This window comes from Bombina bombina, chromosome 9 (assembly GCF_027579735.1).
Source record: "Bombina bombina isolate aBomBom1 chromosome 9, aBomBom1.pri, whole genome shotgun sequence".
Taxonomy (NCBI): Eukaryota; Metazoa; Chordata; class Amphibia; order Anura; family Bombinatoridae; genus Bombina; species Bombina bombina.
This window is the reverse complement of record NC_069507.1, coordinates 221,159,871-221,187,620: the sequence shown is the minus strand read 5'-3', so window position 1 is coordinate 221,187,620 and position 27,750 is coordinate 221,159,871. Positions and strand designations below refer to the sequence as shown.

Genomic DNA, 27,750 nt, shown 5'->3' with positions numbered 1-27,750 from the left:
TAACCGAGGATTTCTGTAGTGACCTCAAAAACTAAATATATATGGTTAATTCGAGTCAATAAGGTACATACACATGTGAACACGCAAAGCTTGATTTCACAAGAGGGAACTTACAACACCTCTATTAGATGTGCCTGTATTTATTTTGATCAAATCGTCTTGCTTGTTTTCATCTGTAAATGATATAATCTAAACTATATAATATATAAATCAAGCTCCTCAATATTAATTTCCCCTATAAGAGACGTCTCTCATTGAAAAGTCTATATTATTTTTATCTTTCTTTCTCTTTTCCTATTTATGTGTATTTAATAAATTCATTGTGCTTCAAAACTCATGGTGGTCTGGAAGTATCATTCATCGTCTCTGCTGAGGTTCCCCTGTGCAACATTCAATTGTAAGGTCTCCCTTTTGGTTTGGGAGTGTATTTGGGTAATGAGTGTGCTGAAATCCCCATCTTTTTACAAGGATTACTGAACCTTACATTTTCTTTCTTTATTGAATATAAAATTGTTTTTTATTTATAGGGTCTGCACCTCTAATTTAAATTTACCTGCATCAGAATTTATATTGTGGAATAAACACAGTTCCCTTTAATTTATTGTCTTGAAGCTACATCTATATTCTATTGAAGTTGAAATCTGTACAGACTTCAACAAAGATTGTTTTTATCAGTTAGGAGTGTTTACAATGATGTAGAATTATCTGTTATAAATATTGAGGTATATAGAAGTGTTACAAAGAAGTGGTGTCCCTTGTGATTAAATGGAAATAGAACACTTTTTTTATGTAGGAATTCTATATTTCAGAATTTAACAATACAGTACAAAATAAATGTTATATACTGCTCTTTTGTTAGCAAAATGTTTGCTTTTCACAATCTAGACATAGCTTTTTAAACCTTTTGACTTAAAGGGACACGAAACCCACATTTTTTATTTTATAATTCAGAAAGAGAATGCAATTTTAAACATCTTTCTAATTTACTTCTATTATCTAATTTGTTTTATTCTCTTGATATTCTTAGCTGAAAAGCATATCTAGATATGCTCAGAAGCTGCTGATTGGTTGCTGAACATGGAAGCCTCATGTGATTGGCTCACCCATGTGCATTTCTTTTTCTTCAAATAAGGATATCTAAAAAATAAAGCAAAATAAATAATAGAAGTAAATTGTAATGTTGTTTAAATGTGTATGTTCTATCTGAATCATGAAAGAAAGATTTTGGGTTTAGTGGCCCTTTAAGTACTTTGCTGAGACCAATTAGGGACAGATAAATTAGTTACTTTGGTGATCAAACAATTTTCATATAACTGCATGTAATAGACACTACTATAAGGAATATTATGCACAGATACTGATATAAAAATTCAGTATAAAACCGTTTAAAAACTTACTTACAGCAGAAGCTTCCGGTTTAGCTCTGTTAAATAGGCAGCTGGAACAGCCACTGCAATTGGGAAATAACAGACACCCCCCCCCCCCCACTTCCGCTGCATATGAAAAGACCCTTTACACAAACAGATGCAAGCTGGAGTAGGTATACCTCTGTATTTTTCTAAAACTTTGAGGCTTGGTTAGGAGTCTGAAAATCAGAGCAATGTTATTTAAAAGTAAACAAAACTATAAAAAAAATTAAAAACAACTGTATGGGCTATATAAATGGATCCTCTACAAAACATTTATGCAAAGAAAAATCTAGTGTATAATGTCTGGCATATGCACATCTAACTCTCTGGAGATTTAGAAATCCCACAAGTGTACAGATAGAAAGAAGAACAATATATAAACTATATCACAAAGGGCTTTTTTATACACATAGGTTTTTTATATTAAAATCTTAGTAATTTATGTTCCTTACAGCAACAAGATTGTTTTAGGCACTTTAATGGGTGTTGACTCTGAAATACGAAAATGTTTAGTTTACCTCCAGATGCCAACACTACATGGTTACTTAAAGAGATATTAGACGCAAATTTTTTCTTTTATGATTCAGATAGAGTAGCAACTTTCTAATTTATTCATATTCTCAATTTTTCTTTGTTCTCTTGGTAGCTTTATTTAAAAAAGCAGGCGTGAAAGCTTAGGAGCCGGCCCATTTTTTTCCCAGATAGCACTTGCTGATTGGTGTCTACAATTGCTACCCAGGTGCTGAACCTAAGATTTACATTCCTGCTTTTTAAATAAAGATAGCAAGAGAACAAAGAACATTTTATAATAGGCGTAAATTAGAAAGTTCCTTAAAATTGCTGCTCTATCTGAATCATAAAATAAATAAGTGGGTTTAGTGTCCCTTTAAGTGAGGCATGGAACAGGGGTGTTAAAGAATCCTAGCATTAGCACAGAGATTTAATTAGACAAATAGTTCTAGAGAGTTTGCTTAAAGTCTGATCCCTAACACAACAAATATATATATCCCTTTTTTATCTTTTCTTTAGGCACAAAGGAAAGCAGCCGCAGAACAAAAAGCTGCTCTCAGTGCATTAGCTAAAGCGCAGGAGGAAGCAATCGGCAGAACTGAACAGGCAGCAGCCAAAATGAATCCCTCCAATCGAGCGCTGGAACCCCCTAAAAAGAAACTTCCTGTCGGAGCCTCAGTATCATCTGTCCATGTGGATTATGAGTATTTTGAGACTGGGACAGGACAGGTGAGGCTTTAGCTGTAATCACTAAAATGTAAAGGGCATGATGCAGTGCTGACATATCGCACCTCTTTGTCTGACTTTGAAATGACCCCTCAGTAAGGCTTCTTCTACTGCTAGGGCCTGATTCTCTAGCGCTCTCTGGTCTGGCGAGATTGTGCAAAATACCTCATCAGTATAAGACCCCTCAGGAATTGTTTTAAAGGCAATGTTTATCTTGGGAACTGTGCATTTCATTAAAGGGACACTCAAGTCAAAATTTAAACTTTAATGATTCAGAAAGACCACACAATTTCAATTTTCTATCAAATTTTGCATGATTTTTTTTTCTTTATGCACCAGTTTCTACTGAGCATGTACGTAATCTCACAGGGTATATGTATACTAGTCTGTGATTGACTGGTCTTTGTCACATGGTACAGGGGGCTGGCAAATAGGAGAAAAAATAAATTTGCAAGAAAAAAAATCTGCTTTTGTGAAATTCAGAGTAAGTGTTATTGCGTTGTCTTTTTATTATGCACTTGTTAATTATACAATTCTACTGTATTTAGTGGTCTTTTAAGGGGAGTTCACTATTATGATTTATATGGAAAAACACTTTACAGTATAGTGCTCAGTAAGATGAGGATTTCTCTCCATGCTGGTGGGTTTTTGAGAATCGCGCCCTTATACCCAACAACTGTATCTCCATGCCTCACACAGGCTTATTACTCTTCCTTTTCCACATATTTGTCTCCCTACTTGTGCGTGTTACAGGCAATCAATGGGTTAGTTGGGTGCTACAAACATTACAAAGCAATCAAAGGTATTTATCACTGTTTGGTTGACAATTAGGGCTAATCATTGTGGTCTAGATTACCAATGAAGCATAAAAATGGTCCAATGTAACAATACCAATCGGCAGGCGCTTTCCAGATTTACAAATTCACACACTTTATTTGTGCACGGTGTGATTACTTTATTGCAACACTTTATACATGTGTTTTAGATGCTTTTATTCTTGCCCTAATAATTTACTTCAGATCCCTGGTCGCTCTACTCTTCTCAGTGCTATTCTGTGTTGTTCTTGCACTCAACACATAAGTCGCAACTTGTAATATGATTAATGACAGAGCACCCTATTCTGTACATTGAAACATAGAATTTAACGGTAGATAAGAACCAAAAAGGCCCGTCAAGTCATATTACATGTTACATTTTCCTTAGGATAGCCTTATGCATGTCCCAGGCATTTTTGAATGACTTTACAGTCTGTGTTTACCACCTCAAATTGAAGTTTATTCCATGAATCCACCACCCTTTCTGTAAAAAAAAAAAAATGCTTCCTCAAATTTCTCCTGAATCTGCTACCCTCTAACTTTAGATTGTGACCCCTTGTTTTGGCATTTATCTTTTTGTAAAACATGCTTTCAGCTTCTATTTTATTAAGCCCCTTCATATATTTGAAGGTTTCTATCATGTCACCTCTTTCCCTTCTATCCTCTAAACTATACATATTTAGATCATAGAGTCTTTCTTTGTACGTTTTTATATTTTAGACCATGTACCATTTTAGTAGACTTCCTTTGGGCAGCTTCTAGTTAATTTATATTTTTCTGAAGATATGGTCTCCAAAACTGTACATAGTATTCCAGATTTGGTCTAAGTAATGATCTGTCAAGTGGCATAAGAACCTTGCTATTTCTGCTACTAATACCTCTTCCAATGCAACCAAGTATTTGGCTGCACTGCTGCATTATGTACCAAATAAATAAATAATTTAAATCATCTAAAATAATAATTCCCAAGTCCCTTTCTTCTTTAGTTACAGTCAGTAATGTACCATTTAGAATATAATTGACCTTTGGGTTTTTGGATCCTATATGCATAATTTTGCTCTTGGTAATATTACATTTTAGATCCCATTTATTTGACCAGTCCTCTAGTTTTTTTTAATATAACAGTTCATTTGATCAACCCCTCCTGGAACATCTACCCTGTTACAAATTTTTGTATCAACAGCAAACAAGCAAACTTTCCACTTAAGCCCACTTCCAATATCACTTATGAACATGTTAAACAAAACAGGCCCAAGAACTGACCTTTGGGGAACACCACTAGTGCCTCATTTGAATGTACTCCATTAATTGAAACCCTCTGTTGTCTATCTTTAAGCCAGCATTCTACCCAGTTAACAATCTTAGCATCTATTCCAAGGCAATACATTTTGTGAATATGTTTGTTGTGTGGGACGGTGTCAAATCCTTTGCTAAAGTCTAGATATGCAACATCTATGGGTCCTCCCTGGCCTATTATTTTAGTTACACGGTCAAAGAAATCAATTAGATTAGTCTGACATGATCTTCCAGCAGTGAAACCATGCTGAGCTTTGTCTTCTAAGTTGTTTGTCTGAAGGAAAGACAAGTCTTTCCTTTAAAAAAGTTTCCATTAATTTCCCTGCAATTAAGGTCAAACTGACTGGCCTATAGTTAGCAGAATCTTCCCTACTCCCCTTTTTATGAAGAGGGACTACATGGCAATTTTCCAGTCTTTTGAAACAACTCCTGTTAGAAGTGACTGATTAAATAAATCAGCTAATGGAGTAGCTATTACGGATCAAAGTTCTCTTAGAACCCTTGGATGAATATTATATGGATCAACAGACTTATTTACTTTATTTTTGATAAAGCCCTTGAAACCTCTTCCTCTGTAAAAAGAAAAGTACTACTCTCATTATTATTTACAGTAAAATCCATTAATAGACTCTCACTTTCTTTACCATCTGTTGTAAAGACTGAACAAAAGTAATCATTTAAACAGTTTGCTATTTTTTTTTAGCTTCTTCCAATACTCTATCATCATTCTTGAGTCTAACTATCCCTCTGTTAGTTTTTCTCTTTTCACTGATATATCTAAAGAAGGTTTTGTCACCATTTATTTACAGATTGTGCTATTTCTCTTCTGCATCAGCTTTAGCCTTTCTGATTAACTGCTTTGTCATCTTTTGATGGGTTCTCCATTTTTCCTTTTTCTCTTCTTAGCCAGTGAGCTTGAATTTTTTATAGACTGTCTTTTTTGTCTTAACGGCATGTGCTACTTCTCTTGAAAACCATATTGGTTTTCTTTTACTTTTACAAACAAGCCTAATACAGTGTTTAGTTGCAGCTAGAATAGCATTTTTAAAATATCCCCACTGTTCTTTTACTCCTGTAATATGTGCCATCCCTTTTAGAGATTAATCTAGGTATCTACCCATGTAAGAAAAATCAGTTGTTCTTAAATCTAAGACTTTTGTTTTACTATGGTTGCACAGTACCTTTGCCTGAATATTAAACCATACAGACTGATGATCACTAGAGCCTAAGTTCTCACCCACAGACACCTCAGATACGATATCACTGTTTGTAAGTACTAAATCTAATATAGTTCCTTTTACATGTTGGTTCTTTTACTAGTTGCTCAAGAGAGTCCCCTTGTAAAGAATCCAGAATATATGTACTTCTAGTTGATTTGGCAACAGGTGCTTCCCAGTCTACATCAGGCATATTAAAGTCCCCCACTACTATAACATTGCTCTTTATTGTAATTTTGGCTATTATAGTGTGTGCTAAAAAAACGACTGCGCTAACATTCTTTGGTAAATCTTTTACAGTTAACTTGTATTACCAGATTGTGTGCTGATATTAGCACCGGGTCACAATAAGAAACCTATATACCTAATCACATTTTTTTAAAAAAAAACTACATTAAAAGGATACTAAACTCATTTTTTTTCCATGATTCAGATAGAGCATGCAATTTTTAAACAACTTTCTAATTTGCTCCTATTTTCTTCGTTCTCTTGGAATCTATATTTGAAAAAGCAAGAATGTAAGGTTAGGAGCTGGGTTATTTTTGGTTCAGAACCTGGGTAGTGCTTGCTGATTGGTGGCTACATTTAGCTCTACCCAGGTGCTGAAACAAAAATGGGCCATCTCCTAAGCTTTCTTTCCTGTCTTTTCAAAATATAGATAGCAAGAGAACTAAGAAAATTTGATGCTAGGAGTAAATTAGAAAGTTGCTTAAAATTGCATGCTTTATCTGAATCATGAAAGAAAAAATTTGGGTTTAGTATCCCTTTTAAGACTTGATTGAAGGTTACAGATCTATCTTCTTTATTTTAAGTTATTTGCGACAAGCGATAGTCGTCTTACATAGTAACATAATCGATGAGGTTGAAAAAAGACAGAAGTCCATTAAGTTCAACCTATACAAATATACAGTAAAATACTTACAAAAAGATCCTGTTAAGCTTAAATAATACCACTAAAAGGTGATCCATTTAATACAAGCAATCCTATCCATGAATTTTGTTTAAAGACAGAAATGTATCCAAAATTTTTTCTTTTACACGATATGACGAGTCCACGGATTTCATCCTTACTTATGGGATATCTCCTCCTGGTCAGCAGGAGGAGGCAAAGAGCTCCGCAGCAGAGCTGCATAAATTGCTCCTCTCTTCCCCCCCAAACCCAGTCATTCTCTTTGCCTGTGTTAGTGATAGGAGTGAGGTGTTAGTTTGAATTCTTCAATCAAGAGTTTTTTATTTCAAATGGTGCAGAGGGTACTATTTTTCTACAGAGAAGCATCTGGAAATAGCCTGTCAGGTTATGGGAACTAGGGGATTTTAGTTTCACTGCGCCTCCCACACCTGTGCTGCTTCTCTGTGTGCGGTCATAGAATACTAAGACCCTTCTACCTTACAGGACCTCAGGAGGAGAGTTGACCTCGTGACACTGTAAGATTTACATGCTGTTCCTCAGCATGGAGGTAAGTGCAGTCCTTTGTTCTCTGGGGCGCTGCAACATATCCCAGAACCGACTGTACTATGCCTTTTTATTCTGTGAGGGGCTCGGGTAAGGGCTTCCCTTGGTAGCATGTGTGGGCTGTCATTTTATTGTAAATGGGGATCCCAACATGTTAAACCTTTCCCAACTCATCTGGTAGGAACAAATAGACTTAGATGCGCTGGGAGCTGCGTTAGACACAATTGCTGACGCAACAGGCGAGTCACTGGTTATGTGCGTAGTTCACTACATGTCCTATGCTTACAGGGGGACCTTGTGAATAGGAGGCTGATGCTGGGAGTAGTACCGGAGTCGGAGGGAGATAAAATAACTCTATCTGGCTCCGGTATATGACGGTACTCGGTTGTTTTTCCCTGGGTATGTTGTGTACGCCCACGAAGGGTGGAGCTAACTTTCGCGCCTTAAGCCACGCAGTTTTTGCAGAGAAGGACAGTTTTCTTTACGGCTCCTAAGTCCGCTTGTGATAGTATAGACAAGCGACCTTAGGCACGCTGTTTTAGCGGAGAATTCTTGGTCAGTGGAGTCAGGTAGGAGCCACAGCAGAGCTGCGGCGAGGTGACCGTTAAAATTGTGTATCTGTGGAAAATGTGGGATAAAAATTTATACTCAAAGGGTATTTTGATATTTTTGTTTAAGTCAAACGCTAAGCTAAAGCTGGGACAGTTTGTTTCTTAAAGATACAGTGCACGCGTTTTTTATTAGCTATACGTTTAGCTTCTTATTGTTTAAGACACGATCATGGTAACTTTTAATTTCTGTTAACATGGATGATCTTGAACACACTACATGTTCTGTGTGTTTAGATACCATTGTGGAACCCCCGGTTACACTTTGTCCCTCATGTATTGAAAGGGCTTTACAGTGTAAAGAACAAATTTTTGTTAATAAAGATGTATCTAATGAATGTCCTCAGACTGATGAAATTCAGGGTATGCCGCATCTTTCTCCCCAAGCGTCACAGCCTTTAACGCCCGCACAGGTGACGCCATGTTCTTCAACGGCGTCTGCTTCATTTACTCTGCAGGATATGGCTGCAGTTATGTCATCCACTCTTACAGAAGTTTTATTTAAGTTGCCAGTGTTACAAGGCAAACGCAGCAGGACAGAGGCCCACGTGGTCCCTGCAACTTCTGATGCTTTAATAACTATCTCTGATATACCTTCCCAGGGCTCTGAATTAGGGGGTAGGGAAGACAGATTCGGACGTCATGTCCTTCAGGTTTAAACTTTAACACCTCCGCCTTTTGCTACGAGAGATTTTGGTGACTCTGGACGACTGTGACTCTATTTTGGTCCCACCAGAGAAATTGAGTAAGATGGACAAATACTTAGAGGTCCCTTCTTATTCCGATGTGTTTCCGGTTCCTAAGAGAATTTAGTAAATTATTACAAGGGAATGGGAGAGACCGGGTATCCCATTCTCCCCTTACCCTATTTTTAGGAAAATGTACCCTATAGCTGATACCGTTCGGGACTCTTGGCAGACGGTCCCTAAGGTGGAGGGAGCTATATCTACCCTGGCTAAGCGTACGACTATCCTTATTGAGGACAGTTGTGCTTTCAAAGACCCTATGGATAAAAAGTTGGAGGGTGTTTTTTAAAAACGCTGTATATTCATCAAGGGTTTCTATTACAACTGACGGCCTGCATTGTAACAGTCACAACTGCGGCTGCCTTTTGGTTTGACGCTCTAGAAGAGTCCCTTAAGACTGAGACTCCTTTGGAAGAAATAATGGATAGAATTAAGGCCCTTAAGCTGGTTAATTCTTTTATTACGGATGCCGCCTTTCAGATCGCCAAATTGGCGGCTAAGAATTCAGGATTTTCCATTTTAGCGCGCCGAGCCTTATGGTTAAAATCTTGGTCTGCGGATGTGTCCTCTAAATCAAAGCTTTTGGCGATTCCTTTCAAGGGTAAGACCCTGTTTGGGCCTGACTTGAAGGATATCTTTTCTGACATTACAGGAGGTAAGGGTCACCTCCTTCCTCAGGACAAAACAGCTAAACAAAGGGGACGACAGAATAATTTCCGCTCCTTTCGAAACTTCAAGGGAATCCCCTCTTCTGTTAAACGGGAAGGGAATTATTCTCAAGCCAAACCCACCTGGAAACCTAACCAGGGTTGGAACAAGGGTAAACAACCCAAGAAACCTGCCGCTGCTACCAAGACAGCATGAAGGGGCGGCCCCTGATCCAGGACCGGATCTAGTAGGGGGCAGACTTTCTCTCTTTGTCCAGGCTTGGATAAGAGACGTTCAGGATCCCTGGACATTAGAAATCGTGTCTCAAGGGTATCAGTTGGAGTTCAAAAATTCCTTCCCAAGGGGAAGGTTTCTTCTTTCACGATTGACTATAGACCAGATAAAAAAAAGAGGCGTTCTTACGTTGTGTAGAAGACCTCTCCACCATGGTAGTAATTTGTCCCGTTCCAATACAGGAACAGGGGCAGGGGTTTTACTCCAATCTTTTTGTGGTTCCCAAAAAATAGGGAACGTTCCGACCCATTTTAGATCTCAAGAGTCTAAACAGGTTTCTCAGAGTTCCATCCTTCAAGATGGAGACTATTCGGACAATTCTTCCATTGATCCAGGAGGGTCAATATATGACTACCGTGGACTTAAAGGATGCATTTCTTCATATTCCTATCCACAAAGATCATCACCAGTTCCTAAGGTTTGCCTTCCTGGACAAACATTTTCAGTTCCTTTCTGGCTGGCCACGGCACCCAGGATCTTCATGAAGGTTCTAGGTTCTCTGCTAGCGGTTCTCAGACCGCGGGGCATTTCAGTGGCGCCTTATCTGGATGATATTCTGATCCAGGCGTCATCTTATCAACTGACAAAGTCTCATACCGACATGGTTCTGTCCTTTCTAAGGACTCACGGGTGGAAGGTGAATTTAGAAAAAAGTTCACTAATTCCTCAGACAAGGGTTCCTTTCCTGGGAACTCTAATAGACTCTATATCCATGAAAATCTTCTTGACGGAAGTCAGAAAGTTAAAGATTCTGAATACATGCCAAGCCCTTCAGTCCAATCCTTGGCCATCAGTGGCTCAGTGCATGGAGGTAATTGGATTGATGGTGGCGGCAATGGACATCATTCCTGTTGCTCGTTTTCATCTCAGACCTCTACAACTGAGCATGCTCAGATAGTGGAATGGATATTATGCAAATGTGTCTCCTCAGATAGATCTGGATCAGGAGACACGGGACTCTCTTCTTTGGTGGTTGTCACAGGATCATCTGTCCCAAGGGACGTGCTTCCCGGTACCCTCATGGGTGATAGTGACAACGGACGCCAGTCTACTAGTATGGGGTGCAGTCTGGAATTCCCTGAAGGCTCAGGGTGTGTGGACTCGGTCGGAGTCTTTACTTCCAATCAATATTCTGGAGTTGAGGGCAATATTCAATGCTCTTCAGGCTTGGCCTCAGTTGGCTTCAGCAAAGTTAATCCGATTTTAGTCGGACAACATCACGACTGTGGCTTACATCAATCATCAGGGAGGAACAAGGAGTTCCTTGGCGATGACAGAAGTATCCAAGATAATTTGGTGGGCGGAGGCTCACTCGTGTTATCTGTCAGCAATCTACATCCCAGGAGTAGACAATTGGGAAGCGGATTTTTTGAGCAGACTGACGTTTCATCCAGGGGAGTGGGAACTCCACCCGGAGGTCTTTGCCACCCTGATTCTCAGATGGGGCAGGCCGGAGCTGGATCTCATGGCGTCTCATCAGAATGCCAAGCTCCCGAGATACGGATCCAGGTCCAGGTATCCTCAGGCTGAACTGATAGATGCCTTGGTCGTTGAACCTAGCTTATGTGTTCCCTCCATTTGCTCTCCTTCCCCGGGTGATTGCTCGAGTCAAACAGGAGAGGGCTTCGGTGATTCTCATCGCTCCTGCGTGGCCTAGCAGGACTTGGTATGCCGATCTGATGGACATGTCATCTCTGCCACAGAGGAAGCTTCCATTGAGGCAGGACCTTCTCATTCAGGAACCCTTCCATCATCCGAATCTAATTTCTTTGCAGCTGACTGCTTGGAGATTGAACACTTGATTTTATCTAAGCGGGGGTTCTCTGAGGCGGTCATTGATACCTTGATTCAGGCACGCAAGCCTGTTACTAGAAAGATTTACCATAAGATATGGTGTAAATATCTTTATTGGTGCGAATCCAAGGGCTACTCATGGAGTAGGGTTAGGATTCCCAAGATTTTATCTTTTCTCCAAGAAGGATTGGAGAAAGGGTTGTCAGCAAGTTCCTTAAAAGGACAGATTTCTGCTTTGTCTATTTTGCTACACAAGCGTCTGGCAGATGTTCCAGATGTTCAATCTTTTTGTCAGGCCCTGACTAGAATCAGACCTGTGTTTAGACCAATTGCTCCTCCTTGGAGTTTGGATTTAGTTCTTAATGTTCTTCAAGAGGTTCCGTTTGAACCTATGCATTCCATAGATATTAAGTTATTATCTTGGAAAGTTTTATTTTTGGTTGCTATTTTTTCTGCTCGCAGAGTTTCTGAGCTTTCAGCATTACAATGTGATTCTCCTTATCTTATTTTCCATTCTGATAAGGTGGTGTTGCGTACCAAACCTGGTTTTCTTCCTAAGGTTGTTTCTAACAAGAATATTAATCAGGAAAGTGTTGTTCCTTCCTTGTGTCCTAACCTTTCTTCTAAGAAGGAGCGTCTGTTACATAATTTGGACACAGTCCGTGCCTTGAAGTTCTACTTGCAGGCGACTAAGGATTTTCATCAAACATCTTTATTATTTGTTGTTTTTGCTGGGAAACGTAGGGGTCAGAAAGCTACGGCTACCTCTCTTTCTTTTTGGCTGAAGAGTATCATTTGTGTTGCATATGAGACTGTGCTGGACAGCAGCCTCCAGAACGAATTACGGCTCATTCTACTAGGGCTGTGGCTTCCTCATGGGCATTTAAAAATGATGCTTCTTTTGAACAGATTTGCAAGGCTGCAACTTGGTCGTCTCTTCACACTTTTTCAAAATTTTCCAAATTTGATACTTTTGCCTCGTCTGAGGCTGTTTTTGGGAGAAAGGTTCTTCAAGCAGTGGTGCCTTCCGTTTAGTTTCCTGTCTTGTCCCTCCCTTTAATCCGTGTCCTATAGCTTTGGTATTGTATCCCATAAGTAAGGATTAAATCCGTGGACTCGTCATATCTTGTAAAAGAAAAGGAAATTTATGCTTACCTGATAAATTTATTTATTTTACGATATGACGAGTCCACGGCCCACCCTGTCGTTTTTTCTAAAGACAGGTTTTTATTTTTGTTAAACTTCAGTCACCTCTGCTCCTTGGCTTTTCCTTTCTCTTCCTAACTTCGGTCGAATGACTGGGTTGGGGGGGAAGGGAGGAGCTATTTATGCAGCTCTGCTGTGGAGCTCTTTGCCTCCTCCTGCTGACCGGGAGGCGATATCCCATAAGTAAGGATGAAATCCGTGGACTCGTCATATCGTAAAAGAAATAAATTTATCAGGTAAGCATAAATTTCCTTTTAAATGTATCTATGGTATTAGCATTCACTACCTCCTTTGGTAATGAGTCCCACAATTTTATTGTTCTTACAGTGAAAAAACATTTCCGTTGCAGGAGATTAAATCTCCTTTCCTCCAACCTTAAATTGTCACCTCTTGTCACAAACTATTTTCTATTTATATATAAAGTAATTGTCACCTCTCAAGCGTCTTTTTTCTAAAGAAAACAGACCCAGTTTGGCTAGCCTCTCCTCATAGCTTAAATTCTCCATTCCCCTTATTAGCGTTGTGGCCCTTCTCTGAACTTTTTCTAGCTCTGCAGTATCTTTTTTTGCGATTGGTCCCCTGAACTGCACTCCATACTCAAAGTGAGGTCTTACCAGGTATTTATATAGTGACAGAATTATACTTTCCTCCCTTGAATCAATGTAATACATGCTAGTATCTTATTAGCCTTTGAAGCCACTGTCCTGCTTTGTGCACCCATCTTTAGCTTGTTATCTTTTACTACTCCCAAATCTTTTTCCTTCTCTGTTTGGCTAAGTTTTGTCCCATTTAAATAATAAATTACCTGCTTATTTTTACTTCCAAAATGTAGAACCTTGCATTTACCTGCATTAAATCTCATTTTCCATTTACCTGCCCATACTTCTAATTTTTGCAGATCCCTTTGTAACGAAAGTTCATCCTGCTCTGACCTAATGACCTTACTTAACTTAGTATCATCTGCAAAAATAGAGATGTTGCTATTTAATCCTTGCTCCAAGTCATTTGTAAAAATATTAAAAGAACAGGGCCCAGTACTGATCCCTGGGGGACTCCACTGATTACCTTTGTCCAATCTGAGTATGATCCATTCACTACTACTCGTTGCTCCCTATCTTTTATCCAGTTATTTATCCATGAACTAACATTTTCAGCTATTCCCAGTCCCTTAATTTTGTGCATTAATCTCTCATGTGGCACTGTATCAAACGCCTTTGCAAAATCTAAGTATATGACATCAACTGATTCCCCTTTATCTATATTTTTACTTACTTCCTCATAGAATCTAATTAGATTAGTTTGACATGATCTATTTCTCATAAAACCATGCTGATTAGAACTAATAATCTTGTTTACACGAATATGCTCAACAATATAATCTCTTATAATCCCTTCAAATATCTTCCCCACTATTGATGTCAGACTAACTGGTCTATAGCTTTCTGGATCATCCCTGCTTCCCTTTTTGAAGAGTGGCACCACATCAGCTTTACAACAATCCTGGGGGACCATGCCTGAAAATAAGAGTAGAGGTTTGTCTAATACAGTGCTAAATTCCCTTAACACCCTTGGGTGAATTCCATCTGAGCCTGGAGTTTTATTTACCTTAAAGGGACATTAAACACTTTGAGATGGTAATATAAAATGATAAATTGTATATATAAAACAGCTCTGCAATATACTTTCATTATTTATTTTGTTCTCTTTGCCTGTAATTCCATTCTGAAATTGTGATCTTTTCAGTTCCTCTTAGAAATGGAAGTGCAGAACTCTGTTAAATCCAGCACAACCATTGGCTGCACACTCTAGTGACCTATTTATAACTGTCCCTAATTGGCCACAGCAGAGAAGGTAACACAAGTTACAACATGGCAGCTCCCAGTGTTTTATAGACACTAAAACTTTACACTTATTTTGTCACTTTTTAAACAACTAATGAAACTTTAAAAAATACATCTACATGTTAGTCATGGACTAATCTTTTCTTTGAATGTATCATTCTATCTAGCATGTATTTAGTGTTTAATGTCCCTTTAATATTATCCATTTTTTTCCTGATATCCTCTATACATAACCCAGGTAATGGTATGTGCTGGCATGTTCTAGTTTGTTGCAAAGTATCCTCCATTGGTTACTCTCTTGTGTATACTGAAGAAAAGAACTGGTTTAGTACCTCAGCCTTCTACCTGTCACTATTAATCATGCTACCCTCCACGCAGTTTAATGTACCCTTTCCTTAGATTTTTTTGCTATTTATGTACATAAAGAACCTTTTAGGGTTAGACTTAGAATCCTGTGCAATTAATTTTTCATTTTGGCTAATTTGATTGCTTTTTTGCATGCATTGTCACATTCCTTATAAATATTGTATGTTGAGTCTGTACTATTTTCTTTGAATAATTTAAATGCTCTACATTTTTTCCTAATTTCTCTTAACACATTTTTATTTAACAACATTGGCTTTGATTTTTTATTTTTATAACCATATGGTATTTGTTGATATGTATATTTATTTAACAAAGTTTTAAATGTTATCCATTTATCCTCTGTATTTTTATTAGAGAATACTTTGTCCCAATTTTGTTATTTTATGATTTCCTTAAATCGTTTAATTTTGCTTTCTTAAAATGGTAAAAGTCTTGGTTAAACCTTTAAGACACTGCTTATGAAAAGAGATTTTAAATGTGACCATGTTATGATCACTGTTACCCAAATGTTGTTTGACTTCTATGTTTGATATTATATCTGTATTATTTGATAGCACTAAATCCAATATAGCTTTACTCCTAGTTGGCTCCTCTATTAATTGTGACAAGAAGTTATCCCTGAGAACATTTAAAAATCTATCCCCCTTAGCTGAATTACTAGTTTCATTGGCCCAGTTTATATCAGGGTAGTTAAAATCTCCCATAATTACAGTACTGTTATTAGCAGCCTTACCTATTTGGATAAGTAGTTGAGTTTCCTCCGGGTCACTAATGTTGGGAGGCTTGTAGCATGTTCCTAGTAATATTTTTTTATGATTTTTCCTCCCACTCTTTATTTCAACCCACAGGGTCTCTACATTGTCACTTGTATCATAAATATCTTCCCTTATTGTAGGTTTAAGGTTAGGTTTAATATACATGCAGATTCCTCCACCCCTTTTATTATTCCTGTCCCTCCTAAATAAAGTATACTATGGGCAGCCCATAAGCCATTCATTAGAGGCATGTTGATCAAAGAAAAAGCAAAACACCTGAAAAAGATTAGAAGTATGGTAGACACCCTACAGCGAGACATTGAGGACTTAGAGAGAACACATAGATCCACCAAGACCCAAGCAATTTTTGAACAATTAACACAAAAAAGGAAAGACCTGAATAAAATCTTAAATGATAACTCCCTTAGAGCACTACATAAACTGAAAACATTTTATTTTCTACACGCAAATAAACCTGACAGATATCTAGCCCATAAGCTGAGGGAAAGGACAAAAACTATGTCTATCCGACAAATACAAAAAACAGACGGGACAGTAACATCAAACCCACAAGAAATTACAGATTGCTTCGCACAATATTATGAGACGCTCTATAATGGGCATACAGCACAACATACCACTCAAACAGAACTTATCAAGTCCCAACTTTTAGAGAAAGCAGATATGCCTAAATTAGATAAAGAAGGGGTAGAGGCGATGGAGGCAGAGATTACAATGCAGGAAATTAGTCTAGCAATAAAAGACCTCAAAAATGGCAAAGCGCCCGGACCAGACGGGTTTTCGGGAGAATACTACAAATTTTACAAAACAAATCTGTTACCACATATACATAAATTTTGTAATGATATTTTGGGGGGTGCCCAGATCCCACCAGACCTACTAAGAGCTAAGATAGTAGTAATCCCGAAACCAGGAAAAAACCCTAAACTACCCCAAAATTATAGGCCAATTTCGTTAATTAACCAAGATGTGAAAATTTTCACAAAAATTTTGGCGAATAGACTAAAGCTATATCTCCCCTCACTGATTCACCCCGACCAAGTCGGTTTCATTAAGGATAGGGAAGCCCCTGACAATGTACGACGTACTATAGCCCTGGTGGAGTATTTGGAGAAAACGGAAACGCCTTCTCTGCTCCTTTCACTGGACGCGGAGAAGGCGTTTGACAGGGTGGACTGGTTATACATGCTAGACATTCTAAAACATGTGGGATTCGGAGACAAATTCATTAAGGCAATAAAGAGTCTATATTCAGCACCTACAGCCACGATAAGAGCAGCAGGGTATCAATCAAGGCCCATTAATATATTAAATGGCACACGACAGGGATGTCCGTTGTCGCCCCTTTTGTTTGCCCTTTGCGTGGAGCCTTTAGCAGCTTGCATTAGGACCAACACAGATATTAAGGGAATCCAACTAGAAAAGGGGGAACACAAATTAACTTTATTTGCGGACGATATTTTACTTACGCTCACAAAACCTTTGAGGTCCCTCCCCAATCTGTATCAATTAATAGATGAATTCTCCAGGGTCTCGGGGTTCAAAATTAACTCAGACAAATGTGAGGCTCTCCCATTGTCAATACCGACGCATACACAAAAATTAATAGAAGCCAATTTCGACTTTAAATGGGCTAAAAACGCAATTAAATACCTGGGGGTACAAATTACATCCTCACCGGAAACCTTATACAAAGCAAATTATCCTCCTCTCTTTAAAACTATAAGAAACGATATAAGAAAGTGGCGGAAGGGCAGTTTTTCATGGTACGGTAGACTAGTGGCAGTAAAGATGAATGTGCTTCCAAGATTGCTATATCTGTTTAGAGCTCTACCTATCAAAGTCCCGCAAAAGGATCTGGAAGATTTGCAGTCAGAAATAATTAGATTTATAAGAGGCAATAAAGCGGCCAGAATTGCTGCACACATACTCAAACAGCATAAACACTTAGGAGGCATAGGTGTGCCCAATTTGGTGGACTACTATCAGGCAGCCAGATTAGCACAGACTACATTAATAGTTAAGGGCTGCAGAGGTCTTACATGGCCTGGCATCGAAGCAGACATAGGAGGCTATAGTAACCCAATAGACATCATATGGAACCCCAATACGCAAACACAGAAGTCACAGCAAAAACTGAAGATCACAGAGGAAACTAAGCAGCTATGGCATCACTTGACTAAAACACTGAAACTCATTCCACAGCAATCCACGACAATACCACTCAGAGCACTGATACACATAGATTTTCAGAGACAAGTAGCCAAATGGGAGAATAAGGGACTCTACAGAGTAGCGGACGTCTTAGATAAAGGAAAAGTGATGACATATACACAGATAAAAGAAAAAATACACCCAGTCACTTTACCATGGTTTTTATATCTCCAGGTATCCAGTGCAATCAACAAATATAGGCAAGGCCATATACCCGCTACACTCACTACTCTAGAACAGCTTACAAAATCATCAGATAGGGGAAAAAAAGTAATATCGCGGTTATATTTAGCGCTGCAGGAAGCCAAAAACAAAACAAAACCGAAGTTACATGAGAACTGGGAAATAGACTTAGAAGCTCGGTACGAGAAAGAGGAATGGTGGAATATTTATGCTAGTATCAGTAAGGGATTAATAGGAGCAGACCTCATAGAGAACGCACTTAAGACTTCATATCGATGGTATCTCACACCTTTGAAATCGTCACATTACAATCCTCAGGATAGCAGATCATGTTACAGGGGATGTTCAGAGATTGGATCCTATATCCATATGTGGTGGGATTGTCCAAAAATAAAACCTACATGGCATAAACTTGAAAACCTCCTCATAAAAATGTTAGGAGATACATTTAAGCTAACAGCATCACAGGCTTTACTACATGTCCCACAGGAATCGTTAAATTCGGCGGTTAATACACTGATCAACATATTATGTACAGCCACAAGACTCTGTATAGCCAGGTACTGGAAGGTAGGGGCGCCAGGATGGTCGGAAGTAATAGATAAAATAGAAGGCATTTATGCAATGTCTGAGTCAGCAGCATGGATACAGAGCAAGATGGGGCACTTTCAGAATATTTGGGTACATTGGATAATGAATAAACACGGAGCTCGTAGGATTACTGATCTGGGTCCGGAGGGAACACAGAATGCTTAAGGGAATAAAAGCTTAGGGCCGTAATACTCCTCATCCATCAGAAAAACAGTTAGTGTGAGAGAATAAACAGTGGTTACAAATACCGAAATCAAAAAGGAAAAATGTAGATAATAAAGTAAGAGACATTATTGACTGCTCAACGGGAAGAATTAATGTTTTAAGTTTGTTAAACATTTGGTTTGTTGTTAAAGTTAGAGGGGAGGGGGGGAGGGGAGGGGATAGTTATACAAAAATAAAGGATGTTGACACCGTAAAGCATAGATTGACCATTGTTAAAATCTAAAATGCTATTGTCATGATTGATATGTTGTGATACGTACCAATAAAAAATATTTCAACCTAAATAAAGTATACTCCTCTAAGTTAACTGCGCACTCATGTGAATCATCCCACCAAGTTTCAGTTAAACTGATAACATCATAGTCCTCTTCTGCAACTAAGAGCGTCAGCTCCCCCATTTTACCTGTCATGCTTCTTGCATTTGTTGTCCTACATTTAATTTTCATGTGCTTTCTGCTGCTACTTGGTGCGCTTTCCTCTATACTTTCTAATGTGACATTTCTTAAGTCATCCCTTCCTTGAGATACTATAGAAGTGACATATTCACAGACTGATCGCTCTGATCTCTCTGTTCTATTGTGTTCTAACTGACTCCCCCCCCCCTTTGCCTAGTTGAAAAGATTGTCTAAACGTTCTACCATCCTTTCTCCCAACACACCTGCACCCATGTCATTCAGGTGCAATCCATCCTTACTGTACAAATTGTACCCAAGTGAAAAGTCAGCCCAGTGCTCTAAAAAGTCAAACCCTTAATTTTTACACCATGTTTTTAACCATGAATTAACAGACCTTAGCTCCTTCTGCCTTACTGAGTTGGCACACGGCACTGGTAATATCTCCGAAAATATTACTTTGGAGGTCCTTGCTTTAAGCTTGCTACCTAACTCCCTGAAGTCATTTTTTAGGACTCTCCATCCCCCGCTGATTCATTCGTTAGTACCAATATGTACCATGACTGCAGGATCAGACCCATATCCCTATAACAATCTATCAATACGCTCCAAATATGCCTAACACGAGCCCCTGCGTCTTACCTCTGCAGTACATTTCAGCCGGTCACAGTGAGTATTGTATAGTTCTATTTTGCTGATGATAATCACGGATGATTTTGTTTTACTTCTAGGTTTCGGTACAATATAACTCTTTGGACTTTGAGCCAGTAAATTTCTTTGCCCTTGGCTCTCCCATCGGCATGTTCCTGACTGTACGGGGTTTGGATAAGATAGATGAACACTATAGGTTGCCAACTTGCAAGGGTTTCTTCAATATTTATCATCCGGTAAGTCTAAGCTGTAATTCAGTAGTTGTTCTCTTCTGTATTGGGAACAAAATTAAATGTTTATTGTCTGCTCTATCCCTGAGGGTATCCTTAATAAGCAGTCTTTAAGACCTGGTTTTGTAACCTAAGCGTTTAATGGCACTTGAAGAACAGCTTTCTCGATACTGAATTATAAAAGAGCAAACACTGAACAATTTGTATAATTAAAAATAAACCTAGATTTGAAGCCATTTAAAACCTTATTTTGCAAACTACCTGAACTTTTAAAAACCCAGTGCACCCATTTTGTTAGGTTTGTTATAAAGTTTTGAATCTCTACATTTTATGCAAAAAAACTGTATTTCTGCACCTCTGTCTTACAGCTGGATCCTGTAGCCTACAGAATAGAGCCCATGATCATTCCAGAACTGGACCTGAAACCTGTCCTTGTTCCTCATCACAAGGGCAGAAAGAGGCTGCATCTTGGTAAATCGGCAATCAATAATTTTCATGTGTTTTTATGGTATATATTGTAATAAATTCACTTTATAAATAAGGGAATTATTCTGATCTACATTGCAGGACATCTGTCATATTAATATTTAAAGGGTTGTCAAATCTTTTTTTTTTCATGATTCAGCTAGAGCATGCAGTTTTTAACATATTTTCAATTTACTTATATTGAGTTATTTCAAGATGCTTATATGTGTAGCTAGCTCCCAGTAGTGCAAATCTGCTCCTGAACCTACCTAGGTATGCTTTTCAACAAAGAATATCCTGGTAAAAAAAATTAAATTATATTATTTAATAGAAATAAATTGGAACTTTTTTTAAATTGTATGCTCTGAATCATTAGTTTTTAATTCTGACACTACTGTCCCTTTAATTCTTACTTTTCCTCCCCCCCCCAGAACTAAAAGAAAGTCTGACTCGCATGGGGTCTGACCTGAAGCAAGGGTTTATAAGCTCCCTGCGTTCAGCTTGGCAGACTTTAAATGACTTTGCACGGGCTCACACGTCCTCTGCACAGCTTCAGGAGGAGCTAAAGAAGGTGGTTGACCAGATAGAGGAAGCAGAGGACAAGCAATATGAAGTGGAAGGTGAGGAATGAATAATATGTTTCTTGTTTTCCCTCTCTGCATTAGTAAAGGCTGAGTATGTAATATGTGTGTGTGTACGGTCACTATACACAGGCATCTATGTACACAGTAATACAGTCTGTTTGTGATACCTAGGTCTGTCCTTTATGCTTAAAGAGACAAGTAAACACCTTGTAATTAAGACATTTCTGTTGTGTTGCTGTAGAATAACATCAGCCAAGTCTTCGTTTTTAATCTCTTTAATGACCAGCGACGTACCCTGTGAGTATTGCATTTTGAATGCGGATTGCATTTTTGACAGTGGCGAAACTGCACTATTCCAGGATGTGGGAAAGGAGGTCATAATAGTGAGGTATTTCCGCTTGCGGTGAGACCCACGCTACTATGACCTGAAAAACCCTTACAAAATTGCCATAAACATTACGAACCCTGTAAGTTGCTGGTTGTTAACATCTAAACTCCACCCACTGTTTACCTTATTTTGAGGAGGTGGGCTTTAGTCTACAGACAATAAGGCTAGCCAAGATCATAAAGTTAGTATAAAATACGTTTTGCAGTTGTAATCCGTTAAGAGCTAGTGAGGTATGGGATATACAATCCCACCAGGGGGGGGGGGCAAAGTTTCCCAAACCTCAAAATGCCTATAAATACACCCCTCACCACACCCACAATTCAGTTTTACCAACTTTGCCTCTTATGGAGGTGGTGAAGTAAGTTTGTGCTTGATTATTATGTTTTCTTCTGTGATAAGCGCTTCTAAGCATTCTGAAGCCTAATTCCTCTCAGAGTACAGTGTTTGTCAGAGGGATGTGAAGAGAGTATTGCCTATTGATTTTTATGGTTTCACTCATGGGGAATATTTTCAAGGGCTCTCTGTTATTGGTTGTAGGGATTCATCTCCTACCTCCCTTTTCAGATCAACGATATACTCTTATACCATTGCCTCTGCTGATAGTTTTCAGTACTGGTTTGGCTGTCTGTGATATGTGAATGGGTGTCTTCAGTAAGTATGTATCATTAAGACATTCAAGTTTAGTAATTCCATGCGTCTTTATTGACGTTAGGTTGTTTGGTGCGAAGTCGCGCTTGTTATGACGCGAGTTGCGTCATTTCCGGATGTTGATTGGTGGCAAAAATGTTTCACTTTGCGTCATATTTTTTTTTATTATATTACCACACTTCCTTTATGCTCCCTGCTCTCTTTAAATTCTAGAGGGCTATGCTGTTTGCTTTTCTGCTTATTTAGCATGTGCATTTTTTCCCATTCCTGAAACTTTTATATGAGGAAATTTTATATTTTGTTTAAATGTTATTTTTTCTTTTACATTTTACAAGATGTCACAGTCTGATCCTGTCTCAGAAGCTACTGTAGGAACCATGCTGCCTGAACACAGTTCTACCAAAGCTAAGTGTATCTGTTGTAAGGTAGCTGAGATTATATCTCCAGCTATATTATGTAACGGTTGTCATGATAAGCTTTTGCATGTTGATAATGTTTCTATTAGTACTAGTACAGCGTCTGTTGTTGCCTCAACATCTAATGTACATGATACCCCTGTTGATATGAAAAATTATATTGCTGATGCAATACAGAAGGCTATGTCTGCTATTCCACCTTCTAATAAACGTAAAATGTATTTTTAAAAATTCTCATAAAGCTGATGAAATTTGTCATGACCGATAACATACTGAAATATCCTCCTCTGAAGAGGATCTCTCTGGTTCAGTAGATCCTACTACAGACATTGAAATTGACAAATCTTCTTATATGTTTAAGATTGAATATATTCAGTCTTTGTTGAAAGAAGTATTAGTTACTTTGGGTATTGTGGAGTCAGATCCTCTTGATAACAAATCCAGTAAGCGTTTAAATGGTCTAAGCCTGGTGCTTCTTTTAATCCTTCTTCTAGGTTTAAGAAGTTATATCCTTTACCAGCGGCTATCTAAGGAAAGCTTATTTACATTCTGGCTATATTCTCAGGCCTGCTATTTCTATGACTGATGTTGAGGCTGCATCAAATTTTTGGTTGGCTAGACTAGCAAATCAGGAAATGGATTCTGATTTTTCTAGCATTATTCGTTTGCTTCAACAAGCTAATCATTTTATCTGTGATGCTATTTTTGATATCATCAAGATTGATGTTAAAGCTATGTCTTTAGCTATTCTAGCTAGAAGAGCTTTATGGTTTAAATCATGGAATGATAATATGGTATCTAAATCTAGATTACTATATCTCTCTTTCTAGGGTAATAGTTTATTTGGTTTGGTTTATTTAGAGGCGGGACAGTCTCCACCTCAGAGAATTACAGTTCATTCTACTAGATCAGTCACCACTTCTTGGGCTTTTAAGAATGAAGCTTCGGTTGATCAGATTTGCAAAGCAGCAACTTGGTCTTCTTTGCATACATTTACAAAATGTTACAATTTTGATGTATTTGCTTCTTCTGAAGCATACTTTGGCAGAAAAGTTCTTCAGGCAGCTGTCTCAATGAATGTGATTCTTCTCTTTTTAGGAAGAGCTTATTTTTTTATTTAATTTCTCAGTGGAAATAGCTGTTTTTATTGTATCCCTCCCTTTCTAGTGACTCTTCTGTGGACTTCCACATCTTGGTTTTTTTTATTCCATACTTTACTAGCTCATGGACTCTTGCCATTTACATGAAAGAAAACATAATTTATGTAAGAACTTACCTGATTAATTTTATTCATAATGGCAAGAGTCCACGAGGCCCACCCTGTTTTTGGTGGTTATATTTTTTTGTATAAAAGCACAATTTTTTTTTATTTTCCAGTTCCTCTTTTTTGTATGCTTTTTTACTCCATTTTACACCTCACTACTTGGCTATACGTTAAACTGAAGTATGTGTGTGGTGGGAGGTGTATTTATAGGCATTTTGAGGTTTGGGAAACTTTGCCCCCTCCGGGTAGGAATGTATATACCATATTCACTATCTCATGGACTCTTGCCATTATGAAAGTAATTAATTTATCAGGTAAGTTCTTACATAAATTATGTTTTTAAAGGGACATTCCAGCCAAAATTGAAATGCACTTCATTGCATCTATCTAGATATATTCCATGCTTCAGCATTTTAAAACGATGTGTCTGCTCAGATATCTGGCACTGGCTTGTATCATGTAGTCTAATTCATCACCAATGCAAATCAGGGTACAAATGGCTTTCTGGGCTGGTGCATGGGGGATATCTACATATGCTTGACATGAACACTTGAACAAGTAATAGCTTTTATTACAAGTTCGCTAAATGTTGCAGTACACAGTCCTTTTTAACTGGAGTGAATATGTTTAAAAACAATCTTACATATTATTATTTAATTGCATATATATGATTTACATTCTGTCATTATTTCAAGCAGAAAAGGCAGAGTCCCCAGAATCACTGCGGGAAGAGGACCTCTCTGTGAAAGTTGGAATGTTAAATAGTGGCCGAAGAATTGACTATGTCTTACAAGAAAAACCCATAGAGAGTTTCAACGAGTATTTGTTTGCTCTTCAGAGTCATTTATGTTATTGGTAAGAAACTGAACCAAAGCAAAACTTGTCTTGTGAATGCAGAAATCCATTGTCGTTACTAGATGCATTCTGTGATATTAAAGTGGTATCCCTTCTTAAAAGGACTTTATAACCTGTATATTATATATGAGAACTTCATTGCATACGATCTGCATTCAGATTAAATGTTTTAAAGACATTTAAAACTGTAATTGTGTTAGGATAATGTGCATGTCCCACAAAAAGTATAGGGACAGGTATTAATGATCTCCTGCACTGGCTAAACAATCTCTTTGCAGTATGTAGCAAGACCAGGGTTCTGGATCATTTAGGATGCATCCTATACTTCTCTGGGGAAGGAGAAAAGTCAGTTTATATTTACATGGGAAGTGGAAAAAAAATCATGGAAATACATTTACCACATATCATTTTACCACATATAAATAAATTGTTTTGAAGAAAAAAGTGCTGAGTTTAATGCTGATTAAATTAAGGCTGCAGTTGATATACTTAAAGGGACACTAAACCTTTATTTTTACCATTTGAGATTATGCAAACTATTCCTAATAGCACAAACAGCAATACTTGCGTAGGGCTAATCAGAATATACCACATGCCCACTTCTGGCTCCACTGAACATTTTTCTTTTGTGATTCAGACAGGACATACAGAGTTAAAAAAAAAAAAAGTTTGCAAAAATACTTCTGTTTTCACATTTTCTTTGTTCTCTTGGTAACCTTTTTTTAAAAGCAGGGAGGTTAGCTGAGCCGTATGCACATGTCTAGCAGAATATAGAAGCGGTTTTGAAAGAATGTTATATATTTGCTAGAACACTAGATGGCAGCACTTTTTCTTGACATGTAGTCCCCCAGATTTGCACGCTACCTACCTAGGTATCTCTTCAACAAACAATACCATGAGTACAAAGCAAAATTTGCAATAGAAGTACATTGCAAACTTTTTTTAAATCGGTATGCTTTGTCAGAATCGCAAAACGTTGGATTTTATGTCCCTTTAATGCTTAGCCTGCAAGAGTTATAGAAAACAAAATGAAGTTTATTGCCCCTTTAAAAACCTTTCCTAAAATTATAAGGTTTCTGGGAAATAATGAACTTTTTATTTATAAATGTGGCCATGCAGATCCAGATACTTTCTAATAGATTCATTGTTTATGTAGTTTGTAAGCAGCAGAAGATATACAGGCTATTTACTAAACCTATTATTCCTCCAGCAGGGGGTGCTGTACAACTGCTAACCCCTTACTCCTGTATTTTGTAACTAGAATTCAGCTTTTAATGTTTGCAGAGAGAGCGAGATGCACGTGTTGCACTAGGCATGCAATTATTACGATATATTATGATTTACTTTTTATTTTTTAATTAGGGAATCTGAAGATACTGCTTTGTTGATTCTTAAAGAAATTTACCGGTCCATGAACATAATTCCTGATCATCCTGTACATTGATGGAACGTAGCAGATGCCTATTTATGTGAGTTCTCTCATCCTGCCAGGTTATACCTCACCCTCGTTTAAAAATAAAGAGACAACAGTCTAATGTAAAAAGGACAGCTCGCAATCATTTGTGTACGTCATGTTTATATTTGTGCAGTTCCCAAGTGGTACTTTACATATAGAAACATATGTGTATAATATATCTGTATATAATCAAAGATAAAAAACCTGAGATGTTGCATATCGAATTTGTACATCTTACCCAGAATCCTCTGGTGCATTGGTAACCGTGTGTATGGAGGTTTACTGGGTAAAAACAAGCAGTTTATGCCACATAAAAACAAGAGGAGCTTCTTCTCTGTGAATCAACCCTCCTCATTGGTTAGTCCACACCATGTGATATACACTTGTGCAGCCTTTCTGTACAAATATGGGGTAGGTTTTTCAGATTTGTCTCCCCCTCTAGTGACACCAATAATGATTGCAGGGCTAAATGGGCCCCTAGAGGTTCAGGAACTGAGACCCCTGCTCACCAGATGTGGTCGGCTAGGTCCCAATATAGAGTTTTGCTGATCTGAAACCACTTTAAACTAATGGGGGAGTAATAAAATGTTCTAGCATTTTAAGTCATTTTAACTTACATTGATGTTACATTTTATGCTTATGGATGGACCTAATTATTCCGAGTTTTTGCAAAGGGATAAAGTATCTTCCAACACCCAGTGTAAAAAAAAAAATTCTACAACAATTAAATAAAGCGTGGCATTTTTGTCTCCTAGAATGTGAACGTGTGTCCGGTTGATAAAGATGGATTTAGAATTCAGACTGTCGCCAAAATGAAGGTGCATTCAAGGACTTGTAAGGATCTCACTATCTGATCAACGGCTCCTTTCGTCACTGAGTAACTTCTGGGACACTGAGAGTTATTGCTCTTCTTTTTTAGTTGCCTCCCCTCTATCATTTTTCAGATCTTCATTTTTTTTTGTGCCAGATTTGAAGGACCAGAAATCCATCATGTTGCTGAAGACCCTGCAATAGAAATGAAATAATAGAACTTGCGCATAGTGAATATAAAGTTCTGCATCATTTTAGTTGCCCTTTTTTATTGGACATATGCAGTCATTATTTCTTTTGTTGTAGAATTCCTGTTTCTTTTTTTTTATTTTATTTTTTTCAGCAACTAATATTTAAGTTGACGGACTGCTGTGGTTGACTTTTTTTAAACAATTGTTTATTCCACATATTGAAATGTTTATAAAAAGAGTAAATTTTACTTCCACGCTTCAGTGTTTCATTTTTTCCCCTTATTTCTAGTGACTGATTGCTCAGCCTTACACTTTAGAGGGGCATTTAGATAGGCAGAAGTCATAAGAAATATACTTTAAAATACACCGTGTCACTGGTGTTGTGTATTCGTGTTGCTTTATCTAACTGCCAGATTATCTGCTTAGTATGTCATTTATAATGATTCTTCCATGTCCAGTTTCTGTTGTGATTGAATAAAGGG

General features: G+C 37.9%; 1 protein-coding gene across 2 annotated transcripts in view; it reads left to right on the top strand.

The window, feature by feature from the left end:
- The window catches only part of SEC23IP (SEC23 interacting protein), a 70,351-nt gene extending 42,835 nt beyond the window's left edge, over window positions 1–27,516 (top strand). Inside the window, exons 13-19 of one of the 2 annotated variants that reach the window (XM_053692655.1) lie at window positions 2,439–2,648; window positions 20,042–20,197; window positions 20,560–20,662; window positions 21,088–21,276; window positions 24,652–24,811; window positions 26,174–26,280; window positions 27,023–27,516. In XM_053692655.1, the coding sequence (XP_053548630.1) occupies window positions 2,439–2,648; window positions 20,042–20,197; window positions 20,560–20,662; window positions 21,088–21,276; window positions 24,652–24,811; window positions 26,174–26,255 (900 nt within the window). In that variant the 3' untranslated portion in view covers window positions 26,256–26,280; window positions 27,023–27,516. The remainder of the gene's footprint in view (window positions 1–2,438; window positions 2,649–20,041; window positions 20,198–20,559; window positions 20,663–21,087; window positions 21,277–24,651; window positions 24,812–26,173; window positions 26,281–27,022) is intronic. The other variant, XM_053692656.1, reaches the window with a different exon arrangement.
- The last annotated feature ends 234 nt before the right edge of the window (window positions 27,517–27,750 follow it).